The sequence below is a fragment of the Puma concolor genome, chromosome A1, assembly GCF_028749965.1.
Source record: "Puma concolor isolate L17-30 chromosome A1, mPumCon1.1.hap2, whole genome shotgun sequence".
Classification (NCBI taxonomy): Eukaryota; Metazoa; Chordata; class Mammalia; order Carnivora; family Felidae; genus Puma; species Puma concolor.
Genome location: NC_141667.1, coordinates 224,324,792 through 224,351,097, shown reverse-complemented (window position 1 = coordinate 224,351,097; position 26,306 = coordinate 224,324,792). Strand labels below are relative to the sequence as shown.

The following is a 26,306-nucleotide window of genomic DNA, read 5'->3' as shown; positions in this document are numbered from 1 at the left end:
ATGGACCTAAGCGACATTGTGCTAAGTGAAATAAGTCAGACAAAGAAAGACAAATATCATATAATTTCACTTATATATGGAATATAAAAACACAAATAAACAAGCAAAAAAAACCCAAAACAAAACAAACAAACAAAAAAAACAGACTCATAAATACAAAGAACAAACTTTCCCCTTTTGCCAGAGGGGAGGTGGATGGGTGGGGACAGGTGAAATAGATACAAAGATTAAGAAACACAAATGTCCAGTTATAAAATAAACAAGCCAAGGGGAAGAAAAGTACAGCATAGGGAATATAGTCAATAATACTATAATAGCATTGTTTGATGACAGATGATAACTACACTTATCGTGGGGAGCACTAATATATAGAATTGTCAAATCACTATGTTGTACACTTGAAGCTAATAGAACTTTGTATGTTAATTATACTTCAATAAACAAAAACGATTAAAAAAAAAAAGACTGTAGGCTTCTTAATAGCAGGAACCTTATCTCAGTTCTATTCCAACAGTTAGCACATTATTTGGCATATAACAGGCACTCAGTACTCTTAAATGCACATAAACACTAATCCCCTGGATTTACAATGTATTTTAACTCAACATTTCCCAAAGCTTACTCTGTTGCCCATGAATTCAAAGAGATCTTATTGCCTATTACAGGTTAGTAGGACTCTGCCATTCCCAAATAAGTTTGTGAACACAGTGTGAAGCAAAGCTAGTATCTTGGTCCATTGAGGCTTCAAGAACACAATACCACAGACTGAATGGCTTATAAACACAAGAATGTATTTCTCACAGTCGCAGAGGCTGGTAGTCCAAAATTAAAGTGCCAGTGCAGTTGAGTGGGGGCCCTCTTCTCACTGGATCCTCACAGAAGCGCAAGGAGCAAGGAAGCTCTCCGGGATTTCTTTGATAGCAGCATTAATCTCATTCAGGACAGCTCCACCCTCGGGACCTGGTCACCTCCCAAGGGCCCCACCTCCTACTACCGTCACTTTGGGTATTAGGATTTCAACAGGTGAATTTGGTGGGGGACAAAATTTTCAGACCCATAGCAGCTGGTTTCTTCATTGCAGAAAATAAAGCTCGCTCCAAGCTTTTACAATGTGCTTGAAGAGAGAGTTGCATTCTGCAGCATCATTTCAACAGAGATGACTAACATTATGCAGGTTCATCAGAAGGAGACATTGCTTCAAATGCCTTCACATTGATGGCATTATTTTATTTCACCTCTGAAATAATTCTGTGAAGTAGGGAAGAACAAGGTCAGACCTTAAAGATAAAAATGTTGCTAATAAATAATTGAAACTAAGTAATACATCAAGTGTTCATTGAACATAGAAGATGTCATTTACTAGTCTAGTTACTGTAGGACTAGAAGAAAATTATAAATCTTAGTTCCTGTTCCAGTTGACGACATAAGACATACAAGAAAAACGGAGAACCGTTTTTATCGGTCCCCCGACAATTAGTCAGCAATATCAATGCACCAGAACCAGAGCGATGTTGAATCTAACCTCCTGATCGTCTAAAAATAACCATTCAGAAGTTTCTGGGAAATCCATAGAGCCCATCCGAGAGACCTAGATAGAAGTCTATTTGTTTCCATCACAAACACTTCAAAGACGAAGACTGACAACGTCTAACATTATCTTTCATTTCTATAGAAAGACACAAGGTCTTTGGTTTTGTTATCTAAGAAGTGTGTGCTCTGGAAATACCATTATCTTTAGCCTTAACAAGGGATTATTACAAAGGCTTCTAACAATGGGGTACTTACACTAGAAAACTCAGCCAGCATGTAAGAATGAAAGGTAGCACTCTTCTGTTAAATAATTGTTAAAAGACATCGGTCAGATGTTTTGGCACTCTCCCCTAATGGCCTCTCTACTTCATATTACATTATTAACAGTAACCTGTAATTGTTATTTGAGAATTGGCAACAAGTTGCTCTGTCAAATCTACAGGTGGTTTTATTGTCCTACAAGCATAAACAGGACAAAGGAAACAAGAAAAATATTCACCTATGTTAAGAGATACACTATGCAAAACGGTCAGATATTCTGAATTCTACATATAATACAAGGCGGAATTTCAATTAACACTTTATTATGGTGACAGCCTTCACAGCACAAACGATAACTGATGGGTAACTTTGGGTGTCACTCTCTAAAATTCAGTTTTCTCGCAAAAGAATGAAGAATAAAGAATAAATTGCGAAAAAGAATAAACTGCCTGCCTCAACAGGGTAAAATGAGAACTGAGTAAGTTCCAGAGTACTGGTCCCTTCAGGGTGCTGGGCCCAAGTGAGTTAGCTAAACACTTAATACTATACCCTCCGCCTTCCCCTCGGGAGATTGGTAATAGACAACACCCTGAATGCCCTGTGATTTCTGCTGTACTGAAATGGATTAACTCTCCATAACCAACTGTTTCTCAAATCCACGTGTTCCTATTTGCTTTTTCCTGTTAACATCTATTGGAACACCCAGGAATCGGTGTCCCTGAGAACACACTGGAGGGTGATAACTTAAGTAAAAAAAAAAAAAAAATGAGTTTTAATGACATCCGCGAATAAATTTTGAACCTGATGCTGGTATTCTTTCTGACTACAACCACCACACACAACAAGGCAGTCTTGCCAAGCTGGAGGTAGCTGGAGAGGTCAAGTGTTCACCATGCACTAATGATAACTGTACATACGGCAGGCAATGTATTTGTGATAACATGTAGGATGACAGAAAGTTCTCCAGAGTGTGTGTGTGTGTGTGTGTGTGTGTGTGTGTGTGTGTGTTTAATAGGAATGGTTTTGAATCCTGTTCCTCGGCTTGCTTTCTTTGTGAATAACAGCATGCTTTTTACATGACAGCTAACCAATCTGCAATCTCCTCGTTAGAGAGGCTAACTAACCCATACTAACCCTGGCCTCAGTGTTGTCTAGCTATGGCTATGTTAGCTGGGAAGGAAGTTAAAGATCAAATGACTCTCTTAGAAAGACTCTACTCCGTGTAAAGTAAATGAAGATTTGGACCCTGTCGAAAACACCAATCTAAATAATTCTAGGGAAAAAGTCTAGTGTGGCTGCTAACATGATAGACTCAAGAGCAATGGATAACTCCTTATTGCGTCATTTTAATGAATTGTTATCATCAGTATTTTTTTCCTCAGAAATACAAACTCAGGAGATAAAAACCTGTAATTCAAAACAGGTAACAACCGAGCACACTTGTCAGTAAGGAAAGATTTTAGCACACCCAGCAGAACACAAGCCAGCAACAACGCACTTGTAGGCCGAAGGGTGCAAACGCAGCACAGGAGATGATAGCAGGTTCCTAATTTGCAGGTGGAGCCACCAATGAAAATAGTCCTCATCTAAGCAAAGCGTGGAAAGATTGGTTTTTCTGCTTTCTGAGTGTACACGCGGGGCTGACTGTCCACCAGGAACACCAAAATCTGTAAGATCAGGGAGAACACAGCTATAAACTGGTCTGTTCCTACACTACTTGTGATAATTTGCTGCTCGTATCATGTTGTCCCCAAAATAACTCTGGATAGAAAGAGATTGATCATTCATCCTTAGCTCAATGGTGGATGTAAGTCTATGCCCCAATACTAGTATCACATGAGGTCTGAAGTGAATAAAATTAGCTCCTGTTTCTCAAAATGTGGCCTGGGGACTGACCATGTGTGTTCTGGAACCTCTGGGGAGTCTGTTAAAAGTGCTTCACCTGGACCCCACCCAGACCTACCAAATCAGACTCTCTGGGACAAAGGAGGACCCTCCACAAGAAATAAAAGTCCTTAAGGAATTTTAGGCCCACTAGAGGATTAAAAGAATATTGTATTGAATTTTGATGTCAATTATGGATATGGAAAACTTGTAAGCTTCACGAGAAAGTCTGAAAACCATGAAAAACTTCCCAAATTAAGCCTTAAAAGGCGTGTTCTTCTGGGGGTGGGGGGACAGTATGTAAAACAAGAAAACTGGTGGCAATGACCATTTTAAAATATAATCTTAAAACATTAAATGCAAACATAAAATCTGGTGTTTTAGATTTTATAAAAGACCAGCTAATTCACTGACATCCCTGCCTGCAACAAATCCAGGGCTCAGAGTAGATGGCCCCTGTGGCATTCGTTTTGGCCCCTCGCTCCTTCCCGGTGGCAAAGCCCCGCCCACGCCGCCGCACTGACTAGCCTCCATCTGGACCTTGTTCGTCTTTAAGAGCGATGCATGTGGGACATGTGATTGCGAGGTGAGACATGGTCTGTGGCCCTGGAAAGTACTACTCTTCAGCAAGAGCGCATCATCTTTTTCCCTAGAGATGCCTAAGACCAGGAGAACTTGACCTTCCTCACAGCCCATTGGGGCGCCATCTTGCCTACGGGCAGAAGCTCTTACTGGCTGGTTCCTGATGGCCTCCTGGCCTAGTCTTTCTGCTTTTGCAAGAAATACACAGCTTTATGGACCTGGCCAAGGGCTGTCTTCGCGCATCTCTCCAGTCTGCAGTAGAGCCTTCACGTCTTTTAATTAGCAATTCATTACTGAGAATCTACGGCAGGAAAACTACAGAGGGTGTATTGAGTTCTTACTTTGAGTTCTCCATCTATAAAATCTTGGCATATGGCAATGGTAAATACATGAATATATAATATATGTACATATTATGTAATGGACATATTATAATTATGACATGTATATGCATCAAGAGAGAACCTCAGGAAAACAATTTTCTGTGACAAAAACACAGACAGGTACAACAAGAATGTCCTCGGCCAATACCACGCTGCAGAGGTAGTATCTTTCCATAGCCCAATTAGAGAGGTTTATATCAGATTATAACATAACTAAACATTAACTAAGTTCCGTGAGTCAAGCATCTACCAGAATTCACATTTTTCTAAAGTACGAAATGGTTAACTTAGAACAGGGTTCTCAAGATATAGGCTCAGAACCAGCACCATCTGGAAACCGGATAGAAATGTAAAGTATCAGGCTCCCCACCAAACCTACCCAAATCAGGAACTCCTGGGCGGGCCCCAGCGATATGTATTTAAAAAAATTTTTTTTAACGTTTATTGATTTTTGAGATAGAGACAGAGCATAAACGGGGGAGGGTCAGAGAGTGAGGGAGACACAGAATCCGAAACGGGCTCCAGGCTCTGAGCTGTCAGCACAGAGACCAACGCGGGGCTCGAACCCACGAACCGTGAGATCGTGACCTGAGCTGAAGTCAGATGCTTAACTGACTGAGCCATCCAGACGCCCCCGTATTTTAAAAGCCCTGGCTGATCCTGATGCGTGGTCAAGTTTGAGAACTGTAGACTCAGAACTCAAGACACCTCACCGGGACTTTACAGTGTTAGTTGGGGGTGCTGAATGGAGGAGTACAGTAGTTAGCAATCCACAAGGTGTAACTTAAAGGACAGCTAAGAGTCCTGCCTGCTCCCTGAGCTGGGCTAACAAGTCTCTGGATTTCTTAAAATCAGAGCAGCTTCTTTCAGTGAAGACTGTCACTAAAAAGTCACCATGCCCATTAATATGCCAACACTCATCATTTATCTTATTCCTTAGCTGTCACTAGACAGATAGCCCTAAAGAAAGGAAGGCATGATGTGGCATATCGTAAGACAAGTCAGGTTCAAAGTGGAGCAAGGGAAGGAGAGTCGCAAGCCCTCATCCTAAAGGGTGACAGACAGGTCCAGGTGGAACCCTATCGTGAAGAGGCTCCAGAAAGGCAATGGTGCTTTCCGCACACAGAGAAAGGGACACTCACAGAAATACTTCGTCATCATTACTGTCTTCAGCAGCACTTAACTATCAATTAGCTGAGAAGATGGTCTCCCTGGCTTCTTAGAAAAGAACGCCTGCCAAACTGGAAAGGTCGCTGCTTGCTACTGAGGAGCACTCTATACCCACTTTACACACATATGTGACGTGCATTCAAGCTAAATGTGGCCTGATATAAATTTGGGACTCCCTTCAGTGCCCCTTCGGTACAGCAGCAGCAATTTCCGAAGACAAAATCAACACACTCAGATCCCGACATTCACAATCACCTGTTACAGAATCTTACAGGCACACCTAACATGTCTTTACAATGTTCCCCCATGCTTCTATTCACAGAGCGCGTCAATAAGGTATTTTCCTGACACATGTATCAAAAAGTGTGATACTAACATTTAAAACGTCGGTTGAGGGGCGCCTGGGTGGCGCAGTCGGTTAAGCGTCAGACTTCAGCCAGGTCAGGATCTCGCGGTCTGTGAGTTCGGGCCCCGCGTCAGGCTCTGGGCTGATGGCTCAGAGCCTGGAGCCTGTTTCCGATTCTGTGTCTCCCTCTCTCTCTGCCCCTCCCCCATTCATGCTCTGTCTTTCTCTGTCCCAAAAAGAAAAAGAAAAAAAAAAAAAAGAAAAGCACAAGTCATTGATTCCTTGACGTCCTCCTCCTATAGGGAGCAAATGTCTACGCAACAGTCCGATCTTGTGTTGCTCTGGCAGCTGACAGGTGACATTTGAACCTCTAACCAACCGTAGCAAGACAATTCAAAATTAAGGTTGACACTTTGTCCTTTAACGAGTTCCAAAGTACTGCAGGGGTTTTACTGCCTGATGTTACACCATATGTGCAAACTCCAGACACAGCAGGCAGGGTGAAGCAGGACGCCTCTGTACTTTGCCATTCTCCCGCTTCCTGTTGTTTTTGGAGCAACCCTAACTTTAGCTAAACATAACCCTTCTGGGTGAATCATTTTCAGTAAGAGAGTCCGCCTTATAGCAGAGTACCCTGGATGCTGACTCTATTTCTGAAGCGCGGCCGTCTATGGAATTTAAAGAGCCCATTGGCTTGGGGTCTGGCAGTCTTTATGAAACCTATTTCGTGAAAACTTTCATAAAACAAAATTACTTGCCACTCAGGTTTTTATGAATAAAGCCCCAAACAATGATGGAATGAGTAACAGGAAAAATTCTTTTTGAAGCTTTTTTTTTTCCCCAACTAGCCGAATATTAAGTGATAGTGATTCATGCAGTTTTCTTTTTTTTTTTTTAAAGCTTTGAACTTTTTTTTTTTTAATTTGCTTTTTTTGAACGTTTATTTATTTTTGGGACAGAGAGAGACAGAGCATGAACGGGGGAGGGGCAGAGAGAGAGGGAGACACAGAATCGGAAACAGGCTCCAGGCTCTGAGCCATCAGCCCAGAGCCTGACGCGGGGCTCGAACTCAGGGACCGCGAGATCGGGGCTCGAACTCAGGGACCGCGAGATCGTGACCTGGCTGAAGTCGGACGCTTAACCGACTGCGCCACCCAGGCGCCCCGATTCATGCAGTTTTCAAAACCTTTTCCATCCCTCAAGCTGTTTTGTAATTCTAAACGCACTGTTACCTTGAGTAATGGGATGTATTTACTTACTTGTGCCCTCAAGAGGTTTGAATCAGAAAAAAAACTCTTTTAGGTTTTACATTCATAATTATTTTTTTGCCAGATATGAGAAATATATATGAGAAACGAGAGAGTACCAACTGCGAACTATATCCTTAGCTTAATGTCAGTAACTCTTGCCATGCAGAGTTCATGAAAAGCATGTACAAAGTGTGGGGAGAGAGGGAAGGTCCTTTTAAAAATACACATAACTTCTCCAATGATCTTTCCCCTGGAGTTTTCTGTAAAATAGAACATGTAGCTCTATATCATTCCAAAAAATCTATATGGAACTTAGAGAGGGAAGCATAAATCATGGGTCTCAGATTTACTTCCTGTTGCCTTCCTTCATTATACAGTTAAAGCTGATCAATAAAAACTGATCTGTCTTTGTAAGCATTTTCCTGTTCTCCCAGAAATAATTGCAGTCCCTGCCCTAAAATGAAGGCAAACTGAAAAGTAATATTTACTCTACTAATTTACTAATTAAGCCTATAGCTGTATCTGTAGCATAGTGGAATCCAGAGTTGTTCATGTTAAACTGATCTCTCGTGTAAAGCAGTAATCATTTATTTAGAAATACAGTTTAAGATTGTGCAAGGGTCAGTTTTACACCCACCGAAGAGTATTGAGGGCTCATGACAACAATGTTGAATCAAAAACTTTTCTACTTTTCTGGGAAGTCTTCAACTCTAAAGACCTGAAGATGCCAGTAAGACATATAAGAGGAGAAAAAGAAGCTGCCAAAGCATTTTTCCTGAGCCAAGTGAAACACAAACAGCAAATCAAGTTTATTCTTCAAGAAAAAAAAAAAAAAAATTAAATACTCCTGGCATTAACTCTATCTTTGAAATCTGTAGTATCAAAAAGTTTTCAAATTCAGGACTTCTATCTCAACTTTCTTGTCGTTTTACGGTATTACTATATGAATATCTGTATGTATCACGTGTAAGACTTCCGCTTGATGTTGAGAACTGAAGCACTAAAGGAAAAAACAGCTAAGCCTCCCAAACTGCCTCCCAGGGCAGAAGGAGATGCAGAACTACGGGGGGGGGGGGGGGGGGGGGGACAGATGAGAACAAAGTTACCTTACCTCCAGTAGGGGAATAAAGAACTGCAAACAACTCTGTCATTTGCTTCAAAACGCAAGCCTTGTTTGCCCCTTGCATTTTTAGCTTGAGAACTTTCTCTTTCAAAATGTGACTTCAAAGTGCAATATCAAACAACTTGCAATAATCTGTCGGGGTTTCTTCAACATGCAGATTCTATCTCAGAACTACCCATTTTTTTTCCTTCTTCTTCTGGATTCTTCACAAAAGATTAGAAGAAAGCACCAAATGGGAAAGTAACAGACTTTTACTTTGTAATGAAGTTACAAATATTTTCTATACATTTTCCTGGCTTCCTATTTCCCTTCATTCTGTACTATCTACAGGTTGTCATATTTTACCAGGACGGACTATAAATCAGACAAGTTCAGCCCGTCAGTTTGAAGAATGGAGGTGAAAAGCGCAGTGGAAAATATATAAAGTATAATTAAAACCATATGACCAGAAATATTGAAGTAATACTTGCTGGAGGAAACCCAAGTAAAAATCAAACCTTTTTCTGGTGTTAGTGAGACTATGCAGTCCATTTTGGACAAGCAAACAGCATTTGCTATTTTTTTTTTTCTTCACAGCAAGAGCATCCCACGAAGTTAAATCCTAGTGAGATAATTAAGCCTATAGCTGTGTCCGTAGCATAGTGGAATCCAGAGTTGTTCATGTTAAACTGATCTCTCATGTAAAGCAGTAATCATTTATTTAGAAATACAGTTTAAGATTGAGCAAGGGTCAGTTTTACACCCACCAAAGAGTATTGAAGGCTCATGACAACAATGTTGAATCAAAAACTTTTCTACTTTTCTATGAAGTCTTCATCTCTAAAGACCTGAAGATGCCAGTAAGACACAGAGAATCTAATTGTTGACTGTTGAACAAGAAAAGCAGGAAGTTATGAAACCTGAACGGTCTCCCCTACTACATTATAAACAATCCCGATGTTACTGCCTCATATAGGTTGTACTTAGTGGGCCAATGATGTATATATGTCTAAGGATGTACAGAAATTCAGAGCTCTCAAAGGTGGAAAGCAATTCCAATAAAAATCTTTGACTTCGGCAGTCTATCACCAAAGCCATCCCACGCGTATTTCTCCAGAGCATTCCATGTGCCAATTATCAGGACTTCAGTAGACAACTGCAGCACGATTTTCAATATTGCTTTGGGATTCCGGGAAATGAGTCAAATTTAACAAGCCACTTACCTCCCAGAAACTGAATTCCTCCGGCCACTCTTCCCACTGTCCTGGAGATGAGCTCTGACACACAGCAACCCATGAGGGCAGTGAGGGCCACCAAGAGGAGGAGGCCACAACCCAGGCCTGTCACGACGGTACAGATCCTCCATTCTGCACTGGGGATGCCCTGGAAGGAGGCATAGCGCCCACATTCCTCCACCATCACCATCATCTGCCGGCTTTCATCATGCACAGGGTAGGAGCATCTCCGGAAAGTACCGAAGGACACCGGCTTGCCCAGCTGTGATCCCCAGAGCCAGTAAGGCATAAAGAACCCCACACAGGAGGTGGCAGCACAAAGAAAGGAGAGCAAAGCCCAGATCACCCCAGTACAAGTCAGGCTGGATGCCATCTTTTCAACAGGTAGGGCAGCGAGGGCCCAAAGTAACTACTCTGGGACTGCAGGAGTGAGTGAAGGCGTGAGACCACCAGGGAATGGCAGGCAATCCACGTTCTGTAACACGTCTAGCAACACAGTGAATCTTCAGTCTTACTGGCCATCAACTTCCCATCCTCTGTAATAAGGATGATGGTCCCTGGCAAAACAATAAGAAACATTAAAAGTTAAATGTTTTCAGGGAAGTGATAACACCAGCTCAGTTGGTCTACAACCCTTAGTTAATAAACATTCAAACTTGGCTCAACACTGCAAAAAGTGGGAAGAACTGATTGTCTCTATAAACGCTTCTAAAATTCAAGTTTTGTCAAACTAGCTCAAAGCTTTTTCATGTCTTTATCTCCTATAAATGCTCCCAAATTAACTCTGACAGTTATTTACTTAAAGAAATCCATGGCTTCTATTTGCCAAGCCAGTGAATTCATTTCACATACTCGCAGTAAAAGTAATGTAGCATTTTTACTGGCAGTAAACATAATTCCAAATATTAAAATAAAGTGAACCATACCATGGTTTGTTTATCTGGCTTGCAAGTTCATGCTTATAATTTGGAGCAACTTTTCCGTGTCCCTTTAGGTGCATTAACTCTGCATGAGCCCGAACAAAATTATTAGGATAATTTTCACAATTGCAGAGCACTATAAACTCAACAAATATTACAGACTGTCTAGGCACACAGACTGGATGCAACTATTAGGCACGCCCTGTACTCAGTCCGTAGTATTTGTGAATCCCTTCAGTCTTAACCACCTTCTTTCTCCTAGTGTAAATGAAAGAAAGCCTGTGTGTGACTTCCTTCTGATTCACTGGTTCCGACACAACGGCTGGGGACCGTCTCTCCCACTGAATGATTGTCACTGTCTAATCTGAAAAGTAATCCATACTTCCCAGTCTTCTACATGGAACCCCAGCCATTCAAAGAGTTCCACGCGCATTGACTTTCCACCCCCCCCCCCTTCCTTTCAAAAGGAGTTCTTGAACGGTTTCCCACACTTTCCATAAAGAAGGGAATACAGAAGCACAGAGCCCATGCGCCCTACAGTTCCATTCCCAGAACCCTTAACTCCAGCCTTCAGGGTCCACAGCAAATCCCCTCTCCCTCACCTCTCCCCTTCCGCCAGCCCCCACCCCTACCGCTTCCTCTCCACACGCCACCCCATTTCCAGTCGTGTGTCACTCCCGGGGAACTTCAACTACTTTTTTTTTTGTTAATCTTGTCAATTGCGGTCAGCGTCAGCGGCTGAACTTGGTCTGCCCGGGCCCTGAGGCTGGGGGTGACGAGTGTGGGGGGGGCTGCCTGGGGGCAGGAGGGCCCTCTTCTGGAGCTGAGGCGAGGCGCCCCGAGGGGAGGCCAAGACGAGCCCACAGGCGGCCCCCTGCAGTGGCCTCACCCACCCCGCCACCCACCCACCCCAGCCTGGACGACACCCGATGACCCCCGAGCCCCGAAGGAGGAGAGGGGCATCTTGCAGCCGGCCCGCGCCAACGGAGGGGAAAAGCACGGGCAGGCAGCACCCCCCGGAGGCGGCCGCCGACAGCGGACGCCGACCGCGCCGCGGGGCTCAGGAAGTCCGGCGCCCGGAGCAGCCCGACTCCGGCGGCCGGGGACGAGGGGGCGCGGGGAGAGAGCGGAGCCCGCGGCGCCGGGCGGCCGGCGCTCCCTACTCACACGGCGGGCGGACGGCGGGCGGCGGCCGGGGCGCGCGCACAACTTGCTGTCTTCCGCGGGCGGAACATCCACGGCACAGAAGAGCGTCCTCCCTCCCCGCCGCGGTCCCCGGCAGCCGCAGCCACCCCGGGCCCGCCTCGGGGCGGAGAGCGGCGTCCGGCCGGAGGCGGAGGGTCTCCCAAAGGCAGGGCTGCGCCGCCGGCCGCGGAGCCCCCCCCCTGCTGCCCGCGCTCTCCGGCGGCGGCTGGGGCGGTGCGCGGTGGCCACGCGCGGGGAGCCCGTGCTCGCACGCAGAGGAACAGGGCTCCCTTTGGCAGGCGAGGCACGCACCGCCTCCTCCCCTCGGCGGCCCGGCCCTCCTCTTTCTCCTGTCCCCTCCCCTCGCGCCCGGAGACCCACGGCCGGCGGAACGCGGACGCGGCGCTGCCGGCGGGGAACTCGCGAGACCCCGCCCGCCCCGGGGGCCACTCCCGCGCCTCCCCCAGCCCGCGCCCACCTCCCCCCCGCCCTCCCCTCGTGGCGACTCCTGCAAATGGGGAGGGCGTGGAGGCACACAGACCTAGGAGTAGGGGACAAAGTTGCTGGTTTTCTCGGTGCCCCGGAGGCGCCAAGGAAGACCAGACACGTTCCCTGGTTGCCTTTGGGGGTTGAGGTTTAAACTCCCGTTTCCTGCCGGAGGTGGAGAAGGGGGGCCTTAAAACTGGGTAAAGGGACCCTTTGGAGCTTTGAGGAGACTCTTGGGATGTGGTCACTTTGGAAAGGGTGAACAAGGCCAGTGTGGACGCGAGCCTGAGACATCAGAGCGGGAAGCGCAAGGCTGGGGGATTCTGCCTGGCGAAGAGTCTTTCCAGACAAGGCGCGGCGGAGCGGGGTGGGGGGCGGGGGGGGGGGCGACTTCCAGCGCGAGCCTCTCCCCCGGGAAACCTTCTTTGGGAGCCTCCTTCAAGGCATTGTATTCTCTCTGGCTCGCTCTCCCTCCCTTCTCCCCCTCCTTCCCTTCCCTTCCCTTCCATCTCTCCATCCAATCATTCTTATGATCAATACCACCATCAGATTTCTTGTTATGCTTGTCATCAGGCGTTTACCCCTTTGGAAGTTTAGAGCTACATTCAGTAGAGGACTGTGGGAGCCTCTGCGGAAGACAGTATTTTAAGAATCCCGCCATCTGCGAATAGCAGTGTTGGAAGCAGATACTTCCCCAGATACAGTCTGTGAAGTGCTTTTTCAAAGTAGTTGAAAGTTACAAATGGGTAGGTATGTATAATATTTCATAGTAAATTTTCAAACTGCATCATTTTAGTTAGCCATAATGGTGTACATTTTCCCCACAACTACAGCTGGAGATATGTGCTCTCTCATTATCATATTGAAAGGATTTGGGTAACTGGTTCCAACCTTTTTGAGGTCATAACAGGACTTTTTCAGAATATGGTGAGACTGATAAGCCTTTCAGGAAAAAAAAAAATACACGTATTAAACTTTATCTCAGTGGTTCTCAAGGGGGAGAAGGGAGATTACCACCACCCCCCTCCCCCCCACACACACACACCCCAGGGACACTTGGCAAGGTCTGGAGATGTTTGGATTATCAGGAGGAGAGAGGCGCTACTGGCGTCTAGTGGGTAGAGGCCAGGGATGCTGCTAAACCCTACAAAGCACAGGTCAGCCCTTCAGAATTACCTGGCCCAAAACATGAATAAATAGTGCTGAGGTTAAAAAAAAAAAAAAACCTGTTTCAGTGAAATGTCAGGTAATTCCCTGTTCCCCTGTGGTCCATGCATGAAGCCCAGATTCAGAACCCTGATTCAAGTGATTTGAATGGTCTCAAACAAATCACTGGTTACTGAGCTCCGCGATGGCCCAAATGATGGGTTTGGCTTCCAGTTACGCCCTTGGCTATTACCCAGAGACTTCAGATCTATAGAATGGAAAGGCAAAAGATAGAACTGTATAAAGATCAAATTATAGTCACAAGATTTGGACTCACCCTCCACACAACCTACTGGGGAAATTGGTCCAGGACATTTCTGAAGCCTGGAGGAGTTTTAAGCACTGAGATGGATGGCTGGGATTACATTCTTGCTGTGTCAATCACGACACTAACTTTTCTTAGTAGATTTCTTTAGTCCTCAAAAAAAGCAGAAAAAAAAAAAAAACTATGAAGGAGGTGTAGCTATTATTTTACAGAGAGGTCAAGAACTTTGCCCAAGACCTTGCAGTGAAAAGGTGGGCTTTAAAGTATCTCATTATCTGCATTCTATTAAATAGAGTACAGTGCTATTGAAAAGAGTCTGCCCAAAAGGAAAAAGAAGATAGAGGAAGAGGCCGAATCTTTAAAAACTCTATTAGGATGTAATATCAATTATTTGTGGAAGTATAGTATGTCATATACTAGGACTCAAAGTTCGAACTTAGATGAATGAATCTGGACAAATGGTAACCTTTCTGAGCCTGAGTTCTCTCATTCGTGAAAAGACATTGTAATAGATGGTTTCTAACATTCTTCTAACTCATGACTTCTAGCATCATGATTATAGAAGTATTCATGTATTTGAGAAGATCCTAGGAGTCACCTAATTTTGTTCAAGTACTTTTTACAGATGAGGAAGCAGAGGCTCAGCATCCTTCCGGTGTGTTACCAAAAGCCGAGGCTAGAACCCATGTATCCTGATTTCTCTTCTCATCCCACTGTGTAATTATCTTCCCAAACTATAAAATCTTCCAAATCACTCCTTGGGTTCTTGTATATATACTTTATAGGCAAAATGCATTATAATATCTTTAAAACCCTTGTATTAAATTTGCACCTTCAAAGGATCTTTAAATTACTTCCCAGCCAGAAGTTCCCACATAGCAGATACTGCTTGGACCTCTGATTCCAGGTTTGAGTTTCTAGTATGTTTGGACTGTAGTCCCATCGAGTCATAAGATGAAATCATGAATATAAAAAGCATGTAGAAAGCTGTAAAGCATCCATGACAACGCACTTGGTTCGCTACTCGGGATTAATTCCCAACTCCTTCTCCTTGTTCACTAGGTAAGCACCTCCATTCCAGCCGCCCTTAAACCTGGCGGTGACTGTATGACCCTTCTACCCAGTAAGTCTGCTGAGGAGGCCTCCAGGGAAGACTGTGTCCTCTGATAGAAGAGAATGGCTGTCTTGGACACATTCTTGAAGGATGAGATGTTTGGAGCTGTAGCAGCCTTCTTACAACAATGAGGGGAATCACAGAGACATCATCCTTTTGAATTACACCTCCTTTTGAATATTTTAAGAGTAAATTACAGGTTCTTAGTATGGTGTAAATCACTGTTGCTCGAATCTTCTTTTAGTAGCTAAAAGCTAATCCTAATCGATCAAGCACTGTGTAGATAAGACATACGCTCAATGACAGGAAACACGGCATTGTATCCCAGCGCTCAGCAGTTAAAGATAAATACTCAATAACTGAACATTAACTGAGGCAATTAGTGAACACATCAATATCGTTGTGATTATTATCCTTGTTCCAGTGCAGCCTACAGAGTGCATATCTGATTTCTATTTTTTTTTAATTTTTTAGTGTTTTTATTTTTTTGAGAAAGAGAGAGAGAGAGAGCACAAGGAGGGAGGGGCAGAGAGAGAGAGGGAGACAGGCTCCAGGCTCTGAGCTGTCAGCACAGACTGGGGCTCGAACTCATGAACTGGGAGATCACCAGCTAAGCCGAAGTTGGATGCTTAACCGACTGAGCCACCCAGGCGCCCCGCATATTTGATTTTTAAACTAACAGGGTGTGCTATGAAAAATTAGGGGAAGAGTATGATCGTGGAACATAGGAAACAGCATGGGCTCAATCACTTCTGACCATTGGGGAGAGGTTGGAAAGGAACCTCTTCCACGTTTGTTATAAAAACCACAGTGTGGCTGACACAATGTCCATTTCCATCCCCTGTTCTTTTATAGCTTTCTCTCCACTAGAAGCAGCTAAAATCTCCATTCCCTGGCCTCACCTGGAAGCTTGAGTGGTCACGTGACAGTGCTGGCCAATGAGATGAGAGAGGGGAGGTACAGGCGCCCTCGTGTCCCCTTGCTGTTTCTCCCAGCCTAGAAAACTTATGGGATGGCACTGGAATCACAGAAGCCGTTCTTCGGCCAGGAAGTGACGTGCATGATGACAAAAGTCAACACACTAAGAACAGTAGAGTAAAATGGCTCCAAGAGTCTAGATCCGACGTATTTGCACTAAGCTGCTGTGTTATCCTCAGACATCTTCTGGGTGAGACCAGTAAGCCCCAGCTGTTTAAGTCCCTGTTACTGGCAAGGGCTACATGCCCGCTAGACTATTGAAACTACCTGCTCTCTTGCAGCACCCCGGGGGCCAGCACCCCCAGGAAAGTGGATTAGACACAGAGCGAGGAGGCACTAAGCAGAGCAGAGAGGACCGAACAGCACCAGGGGAGAATTCTTTCTCTAGCAAAGGGTGGCTACCGGGGACATTCATCGTCTATAGCGTGCATTGGCGAAGGCGGATGGACCCTTCTTAAAATCTGGCAAGAGAAACAGGAACCGCCGTGAAAAATAGCTTACGAAATACCACCCACCCCCCTTAAAGTCGTAACTTGGAGGAATTAAAAAAGACAAATTCTCAGCATTATAAAATGACTGCCACAAGAAGCGTGTCTGAACACGGGCCAGCAAGAATGAGATGCAGGAAGGTATGAGGTGTGAAGGGGCAGCAGCGGATAATAATACAAGTGAGGCTCCAAATAGAGCCCGGAGAAGAGGGACTTTTCTTTTAACTGCTCCTGGCCTAGAGCTTATCAGTTCTCCATCAGAATATGTCATTTGCTCCTCCACACATGCAGTGAAATACCTTACGAGATGCAGAACTCATGAGTTCTCAGGACACAGGGTGTAAAACAGGTCATTGGAGACCGTGGTAGTTCGTCCTTTTTGCCATTTCCTTCCTTTGTTCATTCCTGAGCTACCCTTTCCCTTCGGGAATCTCTTCTAAAGACAAAGTTACATGGGTGTTGCTTCCGTATTTTACTGCATTGTGTGCATCTTATAATGAAGGAAAAAAAATCTCACAGGGCCAGTGAGCTCCCGGGTTTTCTGGTCTCCATTTCAAGTAGTCTCTGAGTGAGATCATGTGTTGCTTTTGGAATGCCCTTTCTCTGGCGAACAGGTTTATGCATACATTTACCATAGCTGCCCTAAGCTCCTACTCCAGGACGGGTGCCCATTTCATTTTCTATGAGCTTTCTGTCATGCGTTTGATAGACTCAAGGCCCCCTTCTCCCTGTAGAAACTGTGTATGCGCAGTTACGTTACAATTTCTGAATACAGTGATTTGTGTGACTCTATTCCCCAGAAACTCTCGTGGAAATAAGGTGCATAGAGCCCATGGCCTGTTCCCAGGGGTGCTGTCTGCATTATTCATTTAAAGTTTGCAAACTATTTTGGCAATGCAAAGTGCCCTATCATTTCTCCGTATTACTCTTTCATGAATTAAAGCAGCATACAAATTTTAAATCAATAACTTATTCATAAGAGGCAAAAAAACGTGAAGTGTTAAATTGCATTTAACGTAGCAAATATTTCACATTAGGCCATCAAAATGGAAAATGTCCATAATACACTATATATATATATATTGCTAAATGACCCAGGAAGCATTTTAAAGTAGTACATAATTATGTTTAATATTGAATCAGTGTCGTGCTTTTGCTACTTTTAAATTCTTTTTTCTTTTCATGTCAAAAATCATCTCAGGCTTTTTCAGTGTTATGACTATGTTTTACATTTTTTTTAAATTTTCCCAGATTATGTAGAAAGATAGGTATAATGAGTTCTATAAAAAGAGATAAGAATTTTTTTGTAATAATATTTGCTACCAATCAGTCATAACTCCTGAGACAATTCACAAAGATGTGTTTCAACAGTATTTTAAAATTGTAAGTCCTCCCTTCACCAAACTAAGATGCACTGCAAATACTGAATATACTAATAGAATGATCTAAAACTTAAACAGTTAATTTAGTGTTATAATACTAAGAGGGGTTAACAAACACTGGTTTTTCTGAAGTACATAATTTCATATTACAGCCATTGTGAAATGGTAGAGGAGAAATGCTTTTTCCCAATTCTCTGGTTTTCCTCAGGAGAAATTTTTCTTAAATGCACCTGGTCTCTCTCCACACATCTGAGCAGCTGGGGTAATTGGAGGCTCCAGGGGGAACCCCGTTTGAGCACTAGGATAACTCTGCCCTTCTCTTGGGGTGACTCTCCCATTACAGGGCAGGACTGTCCAGAGGCCACGCCTGAGAGAGCCAGTAAATCTGCCAAACCTTGGGGCCCGGTTAGCAGGCCCGTTTGCCCCTCACTAAGCTACATCTTCTACATTAGCCTCTGTCAGTAATAACCATAATATTTTGATCTCCATCTGCCATTTTTTCCTCTCAATTTGTCCAGATTGCATCTGGGGAAGAGAAACACTATTTATTGGCCCCCATCAGAGATAGTAAGTTTACTACCACAAACTGGATGGAAACATGTTGAAATAGTAATTAAATATTACTATTTTGTGACCGATACGGCCGCAACACCAAGCCTGTACTAACGGGGTCAGGAGAAAAGACGGGAACTGACCTCCAGCAGTTAGCATTGAGTTGAGCTGTCAAACGTTGTGTTTGGTTGACTTGCCAACTAGAGCGCATGTGTGGATGAAAAGAGAATGCTCTTTGGCTACGTATGGCTTCCAAAGATCAATGTCTTTGTGGGTTAAAAGCTAAAAAGCATGGGCTAGGTGACAAGAAGCAGAAGATACAAGAACAAAAAGAGAATTAAGAGCAGTATACAGCATCAACCATTTCAGCAGACAGACACTAGAAGAGGGGGTGGGGGTGATAACAGCAGGGAGCAAGGAGGAGGAGAGAGAGGAAGAAGCTGGGGGAGGGAAGGAGGAGGAAAGGGAGGAGGAGACGTGAAACAGACGGGGATGGGGGAGGAGATGAACAGAGGCAGGGACAGACCAAGACAGAGAGAGAGAAGACAACTGTTCTGTTTTGGTTTTTGTTTGTTTTGCTTTGTTTCCAGGGAGAGAGGGATAAATAGCACGTCTGTGTCTTCTACCTTGAAGGCACAGACACAGGGTACTTGCCATGTCTGGTGAGGGATGGGAAAATATGGGTCTAGTGGCTCAATTGTTACTACATGGGGATTAGTATGCCATGAAAAAGACATGTCCACTTGGAAACATTAGCAGTCAAAGGGACATTCACTATGTGCAGGGAAATGAGAAGCTGTTTCCCAGCCCTCTGTCAGCTTCTATAGTAACAACCCGGTATAATAACTGATGTTTGAGGGGCACGTAGGTGGCGCAGTCGGTTGAGTGTCCGACTCTTGATCTCAGCTCAAGTCTTGATCTCACAGTTCGTGGGTTCAAGCCCTGCCTTGGGCTCCGCTCTGATGGTGCAGAGCCTGCTTGGGATTCTGTCTCTCCTTCTCTGTGTCCCTCTGCTGCTTGTATGTGCGTGCTCTCTCTCTCTCTCTCCCTTTCTCTCGAAAACTGAATAAATAAACTTAAGAAAAAAACAAACAAAACTGCTGTTTGATATGATGCCTTTTCCAAGTGCCCCAAGCAATTAGCCAGTCCTTCCCCGATACTTCTAATCGATGGATACCTCTTCCATAGAGCTTACAACAATGCATTGTAATTATTTGGTTGTGGATGTGTATTCCAAACTTGATTGTTAGCTCTTTAAGAGCCGCCTTACTCATCCTGCTAAGCACATAGCAGGTGCTTACCTCGTCGGGCCTAAAATTTCATGGGCTGCCTTGGCATCTTTGAACCTCAGAAGGCCCCAAAGGCCTAGCTGTGAGTCCTGTACTCTTGCCAGACAGACACCCCCCCCCCCCCCCCCCGCAGAAGGAAATGTGCTCACCTGACAAGCTTCCCCGTTTGCCACGTCAGCTACACCTCATCCAGGTCTGAGCCTGATGGGTTTTATTCCCTTCCAGCCCACACAATTATTCAAACAAGTCAATCCCATCCTACTGTGGGAACCGAGGGGGCACTTCCTCCTCTCATTACTACAAACCTTGCCTCCCACTACCCCTGCTGGTCCAGTCTGCTCCCGCAGCGCCTCCCAAGTGTGGCCCTGCCTTCTGTACAGGACCCACCCTTCCCAGGCTGTGAGTATGTGTGACCAATAAACTGCTGTCAGCTCATCTGTCCAGTGTCAGGTGTCATGTTTTCAGCCATCTCATGCTACTTAGGGTGGGGGACCCCTCTCTCAGAACAGTGCTGAATAAGCACTTGGTAAAAAATACTTGATATCATAATTGGCACAACATCATCACATCATCAAAAAGGACTACATTACTCTGTTTTTTTTAAGGCACAGGATGTCCTTCGGATCCATTTCCATTCAACAACAGCTAAAAGCCCAGAATGTGAAATCCTTAGATACCCACAAATATATTAATCAAGTCAGCCCACTCCTTGGTTGGTGCTGGTAAAGTTTTTACTGTGTAATTTAAACACGCAGTTATTTATAAATTAGTAAAATTAAAATGTGGTAAGACCGAGAGATGTTTTTCTTTTGGCTTATCTGTATTTCCTAATCTACCTCAAATAACCTGGAGTAATTATATACTTAAAATGTTCAATAGAAGTATAAGGCAATTATCAACTGAACGAGTTCTCTGAAACACAAAATAACTAGATCTAACCCACTGGATAAAGCTGCTTAAAAAGAACATATTTCAGAACAGAGTAAGGAAGGGTAGGATTTGTCCCTGAATGGAACATACGTTTCAAAAATTCGTGAACCGTAACACAATAAATGTACATCAAAGAGCGTATCTATATGTCAGGGACGTTGTAGAAAGCAATCCAGATCTGGTCTGAAGTTCTACTAGATTCTTTTCTCTTCCCTTGTAGTGTTCTGGGGTCAACTTTCTGTTGAACGCTTCTGTAATAGCTCAAAGTCATATCCAGTGAGGCCGCTACATTTCTGCAAATTGCTTGGGGTAACTCTGGCCTCTTCTTGCTAAAGCTGTGGGTCTCACACCTGTCTCTCCCCAGGATTCCCTGTAACCCCAAGTGGTAAAACAACAAAACAAAACAAAACAAAACAAAACAAAACAAAACAAAACAAAACAAAACCCCCTCTTTAACTCCTCTAGGTGGCAGTGTTTTGAAGGGCTTCAAGGAGGACCAGAGAGGAGGGTTCCATTTTAGCAAGGCAAAACAATTCACCTAAGAAATATTGGGCCTCCTAATTCTAGAACTCCCTGCTGGGGACATTGCTACCTCCTTACTAACTACAGCCATCTGTCATTGCCAATTGGGTCCCTTTTCCTGGACATCCTTTCCTTTGCCCCTTCCTCCCCACCTAAACTTTTTTTGAACCCTATAGCACCTCTTTTTTCAGGCTGTTCTTAGAAACTTAAGTCTCTTCTCTGCATTGCTTGAGCATTTCAACTTTCATCCATTGTCTTACTGGTATTCATTCTTGGGGGTGATCATGGCATTGTATTAATCCCTCTGTGTTATTACAGAGGAGCTGTAATAATCCTTCCTCCCTGGTATCCGATTAAAAAAAAAAAAAAAACCTTCTCTTTCTCAGGGACTTAGATTTGTGCTGCTTTCCTCAAGGTGGTCATTGGCTCAAACCTCAGTCTGCTTTTTAAAAAATAAAACAAGTTTATTTAAAATATATTAATAGACTGTTCCAAAGGACATTTCTTTAAAAACAACTTTTTACCCATTTAGCATGAGCTCCATATCATCTTCGAGATGCTTTGAGCCAAAATATTAAAATAAAAAGCCGATGTTAGTGGTTTAAGAAAGAATATATAAGGTACACCACCCTGCTGCCTTAAAAAAATATACGTATCTTTTTCAAGAGGAATCAGAGCCAGCTTAAAACTATCAAAATCAAAACCCACAGTGTCCAGCTGTAACACTAACTAGGAAGCCAAAGACCTGGGTTCAAATTCAGAGTCAGAATCTTGACAAGACCAAGACCCAGATATCAGCTCTCTCTCACAGCCCACTTACCAAAGCTTTGCCTTTGCCTAATAAGGCTATTCTCTGTCATCTGACAACTTGCCTGAGGTGAAATGGATCAATCAATTTACTTACTCCAGTTAGGGGTAGATCTTGAATTAATAGTAGTGCTTGTGTTACAATGTGATTTTCCCGAATGTTAAGGATTTGTTTCTTTATCCTAGAGGCCTCCTAGTGGTGGAGAGACAGCAAAGCAGACACAGAACCTTCAGTAGTTTTTCTTCTAAGGTATTTATGCGCAAATTAGATTGTAGCCCAACCTTGTCTGACTTTCCTGTTAGAAAATGATTAGCATCCCAGTGTCTCCACTCCTAACACATTGACATGGGAGCTGACTTGGTTTAGTTATAGGTGCATTGAAAATGGCATGAGGCCAAAAGAAGCCCGAGGTCTATCTTTGCTATAAACTCCCTGCTAGTTTAATTATTTTTCTTCATCTTTTGTTTTTACATTTATGGCTATTGTTTCTTTCATTGCCATCATGCCTAATCAGAAATTATATATAATGTACTTACCGTTAAATTTTAAGTCTTCACTTACCACCTGCTTTGGACCCAAAAGTGTTGTAAGTCTTATTTGATCCCGAGTGTTGCTTAGAAAACAAATAATTATGGTGTAGTGAAGAAAGGAAAGACCTGCTTCCTTGATTCACAGGAGCCTTTGAGTTCAACAGAAGAGACAGAGAATAAACATCCGGTTTTTGACTGATGTTCCTAACCTTCATTTTTGTCTGTAAAGAAGCAGAAAAGGGAGAGGCAGAAACTTCGCGGGGGTCGAAATCAGGAACACCCAGTTCTGGGCTCACTTTAGCTGTTAAATTGGTGCTTGACCTTGGACAAATAACAATGTAAAATGAGGAATCTGATCATCCTATTGTTTTCTTGCTCCCCCCCCCCCCAAAATGGCACGATTTTGTAATGAAACTGAGAACATGATTACCAGTAGCCAATCAGGCCAGTATCCGGAAATGCCCTGCTGTAACATGTTAGCTGAAACTATATGAGGTAAGCTTGTCGAGGATTCAACAAACCTCAGCAGGTATATAGGTGAAAAGATGCATCATTTTGCCAGGAATTAACTTTTCTTTTTCCTGTTCTTATATAAAAAGTTACACCCTGAGGCCTTTGAAACAATTCTGTTGCACTAACCAGTGCTGGATAATGACAGAGCAACCTGATGTCAAGCTTTCTGATGTGATAAATTAATCTAAGCCATCAGTTTTGAACCACTTCTTTTCCCTAGACAGATTCTGCAGAATTTCTCTTCTGCCGTCTTAGAATTCATTAAGTAACAAAAAATGCAGCATGTTCAAACCTACAATAAAAGGCTGGCCTACCCTTTGAAGATGAATTTCAGTGCACGATTAGTTTGCCAAGGACCGTGCAAAGATCAAGACCCTTTTAGGGGTCATGACGAAGAATAATGTACTGAAAATCCAATTGCCTTTCTTTTTTTACATTAACGAGAAAAGGTTTTTCGTTGTTTTTGGTTTTGGTGTTAGTTTGGTTTTGGTTTTGGTCTAGATATTTTCCAGAGTTATTTGGATTAAAGGTTGATGTATAATAAAGGTAAAGAGAAGTATAAGATATACATAATGACTTGCTGTCACCAAGATAGGATTGATCTGAATTTGATTTAGCCATAGAAATACCTCCTATAGGGAGGAAGGACCATTATGGTTTACAGCAGGCAGATTCTGGGCTTCGCCTCTTAACTGGTTTTCTCATCTTGGATAAGTAATTTACTTAGCCTATCTAAAACTCAATTTGCTTAACTGTAATATGGAGATAATAAGATCTTCCCATAGTGTTATTCTAAAGATTAAATGAGGTAATATATATAAAAAATTTACCACAGCGCCAAGTATATAGTAACTGCTCAATAAATAGAAGCGATTGAAACTATTATTTTAGTGAACTTTCTTTCCTACCATCTTAGAATTCACTTAGTGACAAATAATCCAACACATTCAAACCTACAAAAAAAGGTCTGCCTTTTTAAGATAAATTGCTATATAAAAATTAAAGTGAGCTTTCTTTTTTAGAACTGATTATTCAATATGCAATCTGTTATGGTTTCCACAATTTCTTTCAAAAGAGAAGACAGATTCTGACCAAGTCTTCCATATAAATAAAATCATCAGAAGGTACCCCAACTTTGATGCTATATAAAATTCAATTCAGTATGCTATATAAAATACCCACAAAATGGTAGCCCAAAACAGTTTTCCAATGGCAATAATGTTTGCTACTTTGATACATTAAATTAAGGAAAACCGAATACTGGGGATGTTGTAGAACTGCACATTTATCCTGAACTCAGGAAATTTGAGGCTAAAGCCCCCCAAAGCCAGCTTCTGTGCATCTATTCTCTTTCCTCTAACCAGGTTCTACGCTATGCCCTCCCCCTTCTTTCTTTCCTTTTTTCCCTCCCCATCTCTGAGTCTTTCCTGACAATACAGTTTAGCAGGGACATACGCATGGAAGTACCGTAGGGGTGGCTCTGTAGGGAAGACACGTTAATAATCCCAAAGTCCTTATTAAACAACATCAGCTCATACGTGCTATACCCCTCCCTGATTTACATCAGTTCTAGCTAACAACAGGTAAGGACCTTTGTGGATAAAATACAAAGCATATTAGTTTGCGAAAATATCTCTGCTGTGCTCATTCTTTACATTGTTGACCACTGTGACAATAGAGGTGGACATCTGAGTATAAACAAAGAGAGGGATGGTTTCCACAAAGACAGACTTCAGACTTTAGAATTCCTGTAGAAACACCCAGACACCATTGTATCGTGACCAGTTTTAAGAAACCAAATAAATTTTATTATTAAAATTTAAAAATATCTTTCTATGGCATAATGAAAATAATGGGTAGAGCACATTGCTTCCTTGGTGTACATCCAGTTTACTGTTTAGACGAAAGCCCGGTAAGCTGGAAACTGCATGGCTGTTACTCAACAGTGACATCTACCGGTAACCCAAGAGTATGGGTTACCACAGGAGAAAGCTCGGGCTCTTTGGCCCTGACGTGGCCAGAATTATAATTAACTCTCAGGCATAAAATGGCTTATTTTCTAGTTTCTGGATTTTGTAGGTCTTTGGTAACTCTTCATGACCTCACCCATTATCTGCCAGTTGGCTTAAAAGTCTAATCTTAGCATTCTTACCAGAGGTTAAGTGTGCAGGAAATAAAAAATGAACCTCACATCAATCAGTATTGTTTCTGTTATTTGATGATTTAAAAAATAGTAAGTTTCCTTAAGAATTACAAAGAATATACATAGACACACCCCACCCCTATGCAGGAGTGGAATTTTTCCCTTCCTCCACTCTTGTGAGGGAGGGCTGGACTCAGTGGCTCAGAGATAGAGTACAGAAAGGAAAAAATGGTAACTTACAATGGGAGACGGCTGGTGGACAACACCATATTTGGGTGACCAAGGTGAACATTACCAGTGATGTGTGGATACCAGACACCCCTGACGTGATGTGAGGGAAGAGAGCGTCACCTCTATGTGCCCTCTCCAAAAATCCACAATCCCAGTCTAATCACAGCAGACTAACCCAGATTGGGGAAAATTCTACAAAATACCCGATTAATACTCCTCAAAACCGTCAAGGTTATAAAAAACAATGGAAGACTGAGTAACTGTCAAAGACCAGAGGAGACTAAAGAGACACAATGACTAAGTCAGTATGGGTTCCTGGGAGGGATCCTGAAGAGAAAAGGGGCATCAGCGGAAATCTAAATTAATCTGGGGTTTAGTTCACAGTAAGGCACCCATGTTGGTTTCTTACTTTTGACAAATGTGCCACAGTAACGTAAGATGAAAACGTTAGCGGAAAGCTGGAACCGGTTGAGGGGTATATGGGAATACTCTGTACTCTCTTTGCAAATTTTCTATACATTTTCAAGTATCCCAAAACAAAAAGTTTATTTAAAAAAACAAATCTCGTGTACTTTCTGTGCGTCCATTTCTATGCTGGACACTCTTCAGGGTCACACCTCGTGCTTTAAGAACACGTCGCAGATGGAAATGGATTTTCATACACTTTCCTTTAACCTCCCACAGCAGCTCTGCAAGACAGGCAAGATGAAATTTTTCCATCTCCAACTTATAGACGAGGAAGCCAAGACTCAGAGAAGTTTCAGCCTGAGTAAAGTCACAGAGGGAGAAGAAAGCAATGCCAGGACCCACCCAAGGGATTCTTTCTACACCCTACAAGTTTGTTAGCTTGAAATTCTAATTGAAGTGATTCTGTTGGGTGTGACTGATTAACACAATGTTGTTGGGTGTTAATGTGTCCACGGTATCCTGCCCCTTTTGTGTGAGGACTTTTGTAATTGTAATGAATGCCATAAGAAAAAAAAATGGCAATGGGAAAGAATAAGTCAAAGTTCTAATATTT

At 43.2% G+C, this 26,306-nt stretch overlaps 1 protein-coding gene across 2 annotated transcripts in view; it reads right to left on the bottom strand.

Annotated features, from left to right (window-relative positions):
• Positions 1-11,969, bottom strand: part of LHFPL6 (LHFPL tetraspan subfamily member 6) — a 248,011-nt gene extending 236,042 nt beyond the window's left edge. For both annotated transcript variants that reach the window (XM_086713125.1, XM_086713132.1), the window contains exons 1-2: positions 11,831-11,969; positions 9,732-10,300 (exon numbers count right to left, since the gene is read on the bottom strand). In XM_086713125.1, coding sequence (XP_086569251.1) covers positions 9,732-10,116 — 385 coding nt within the window. In that variant the 5' untranslated portion in view covers positions 10,117-10,300; positions 11,831-11,969. The remainder of the gene's footprint in view (positions 1-9,731; positions 10,301-11,830) is intronic.
• Between the last annotated feature and the right edge of the window lie 14,337 nt (positions 11,970-26,306).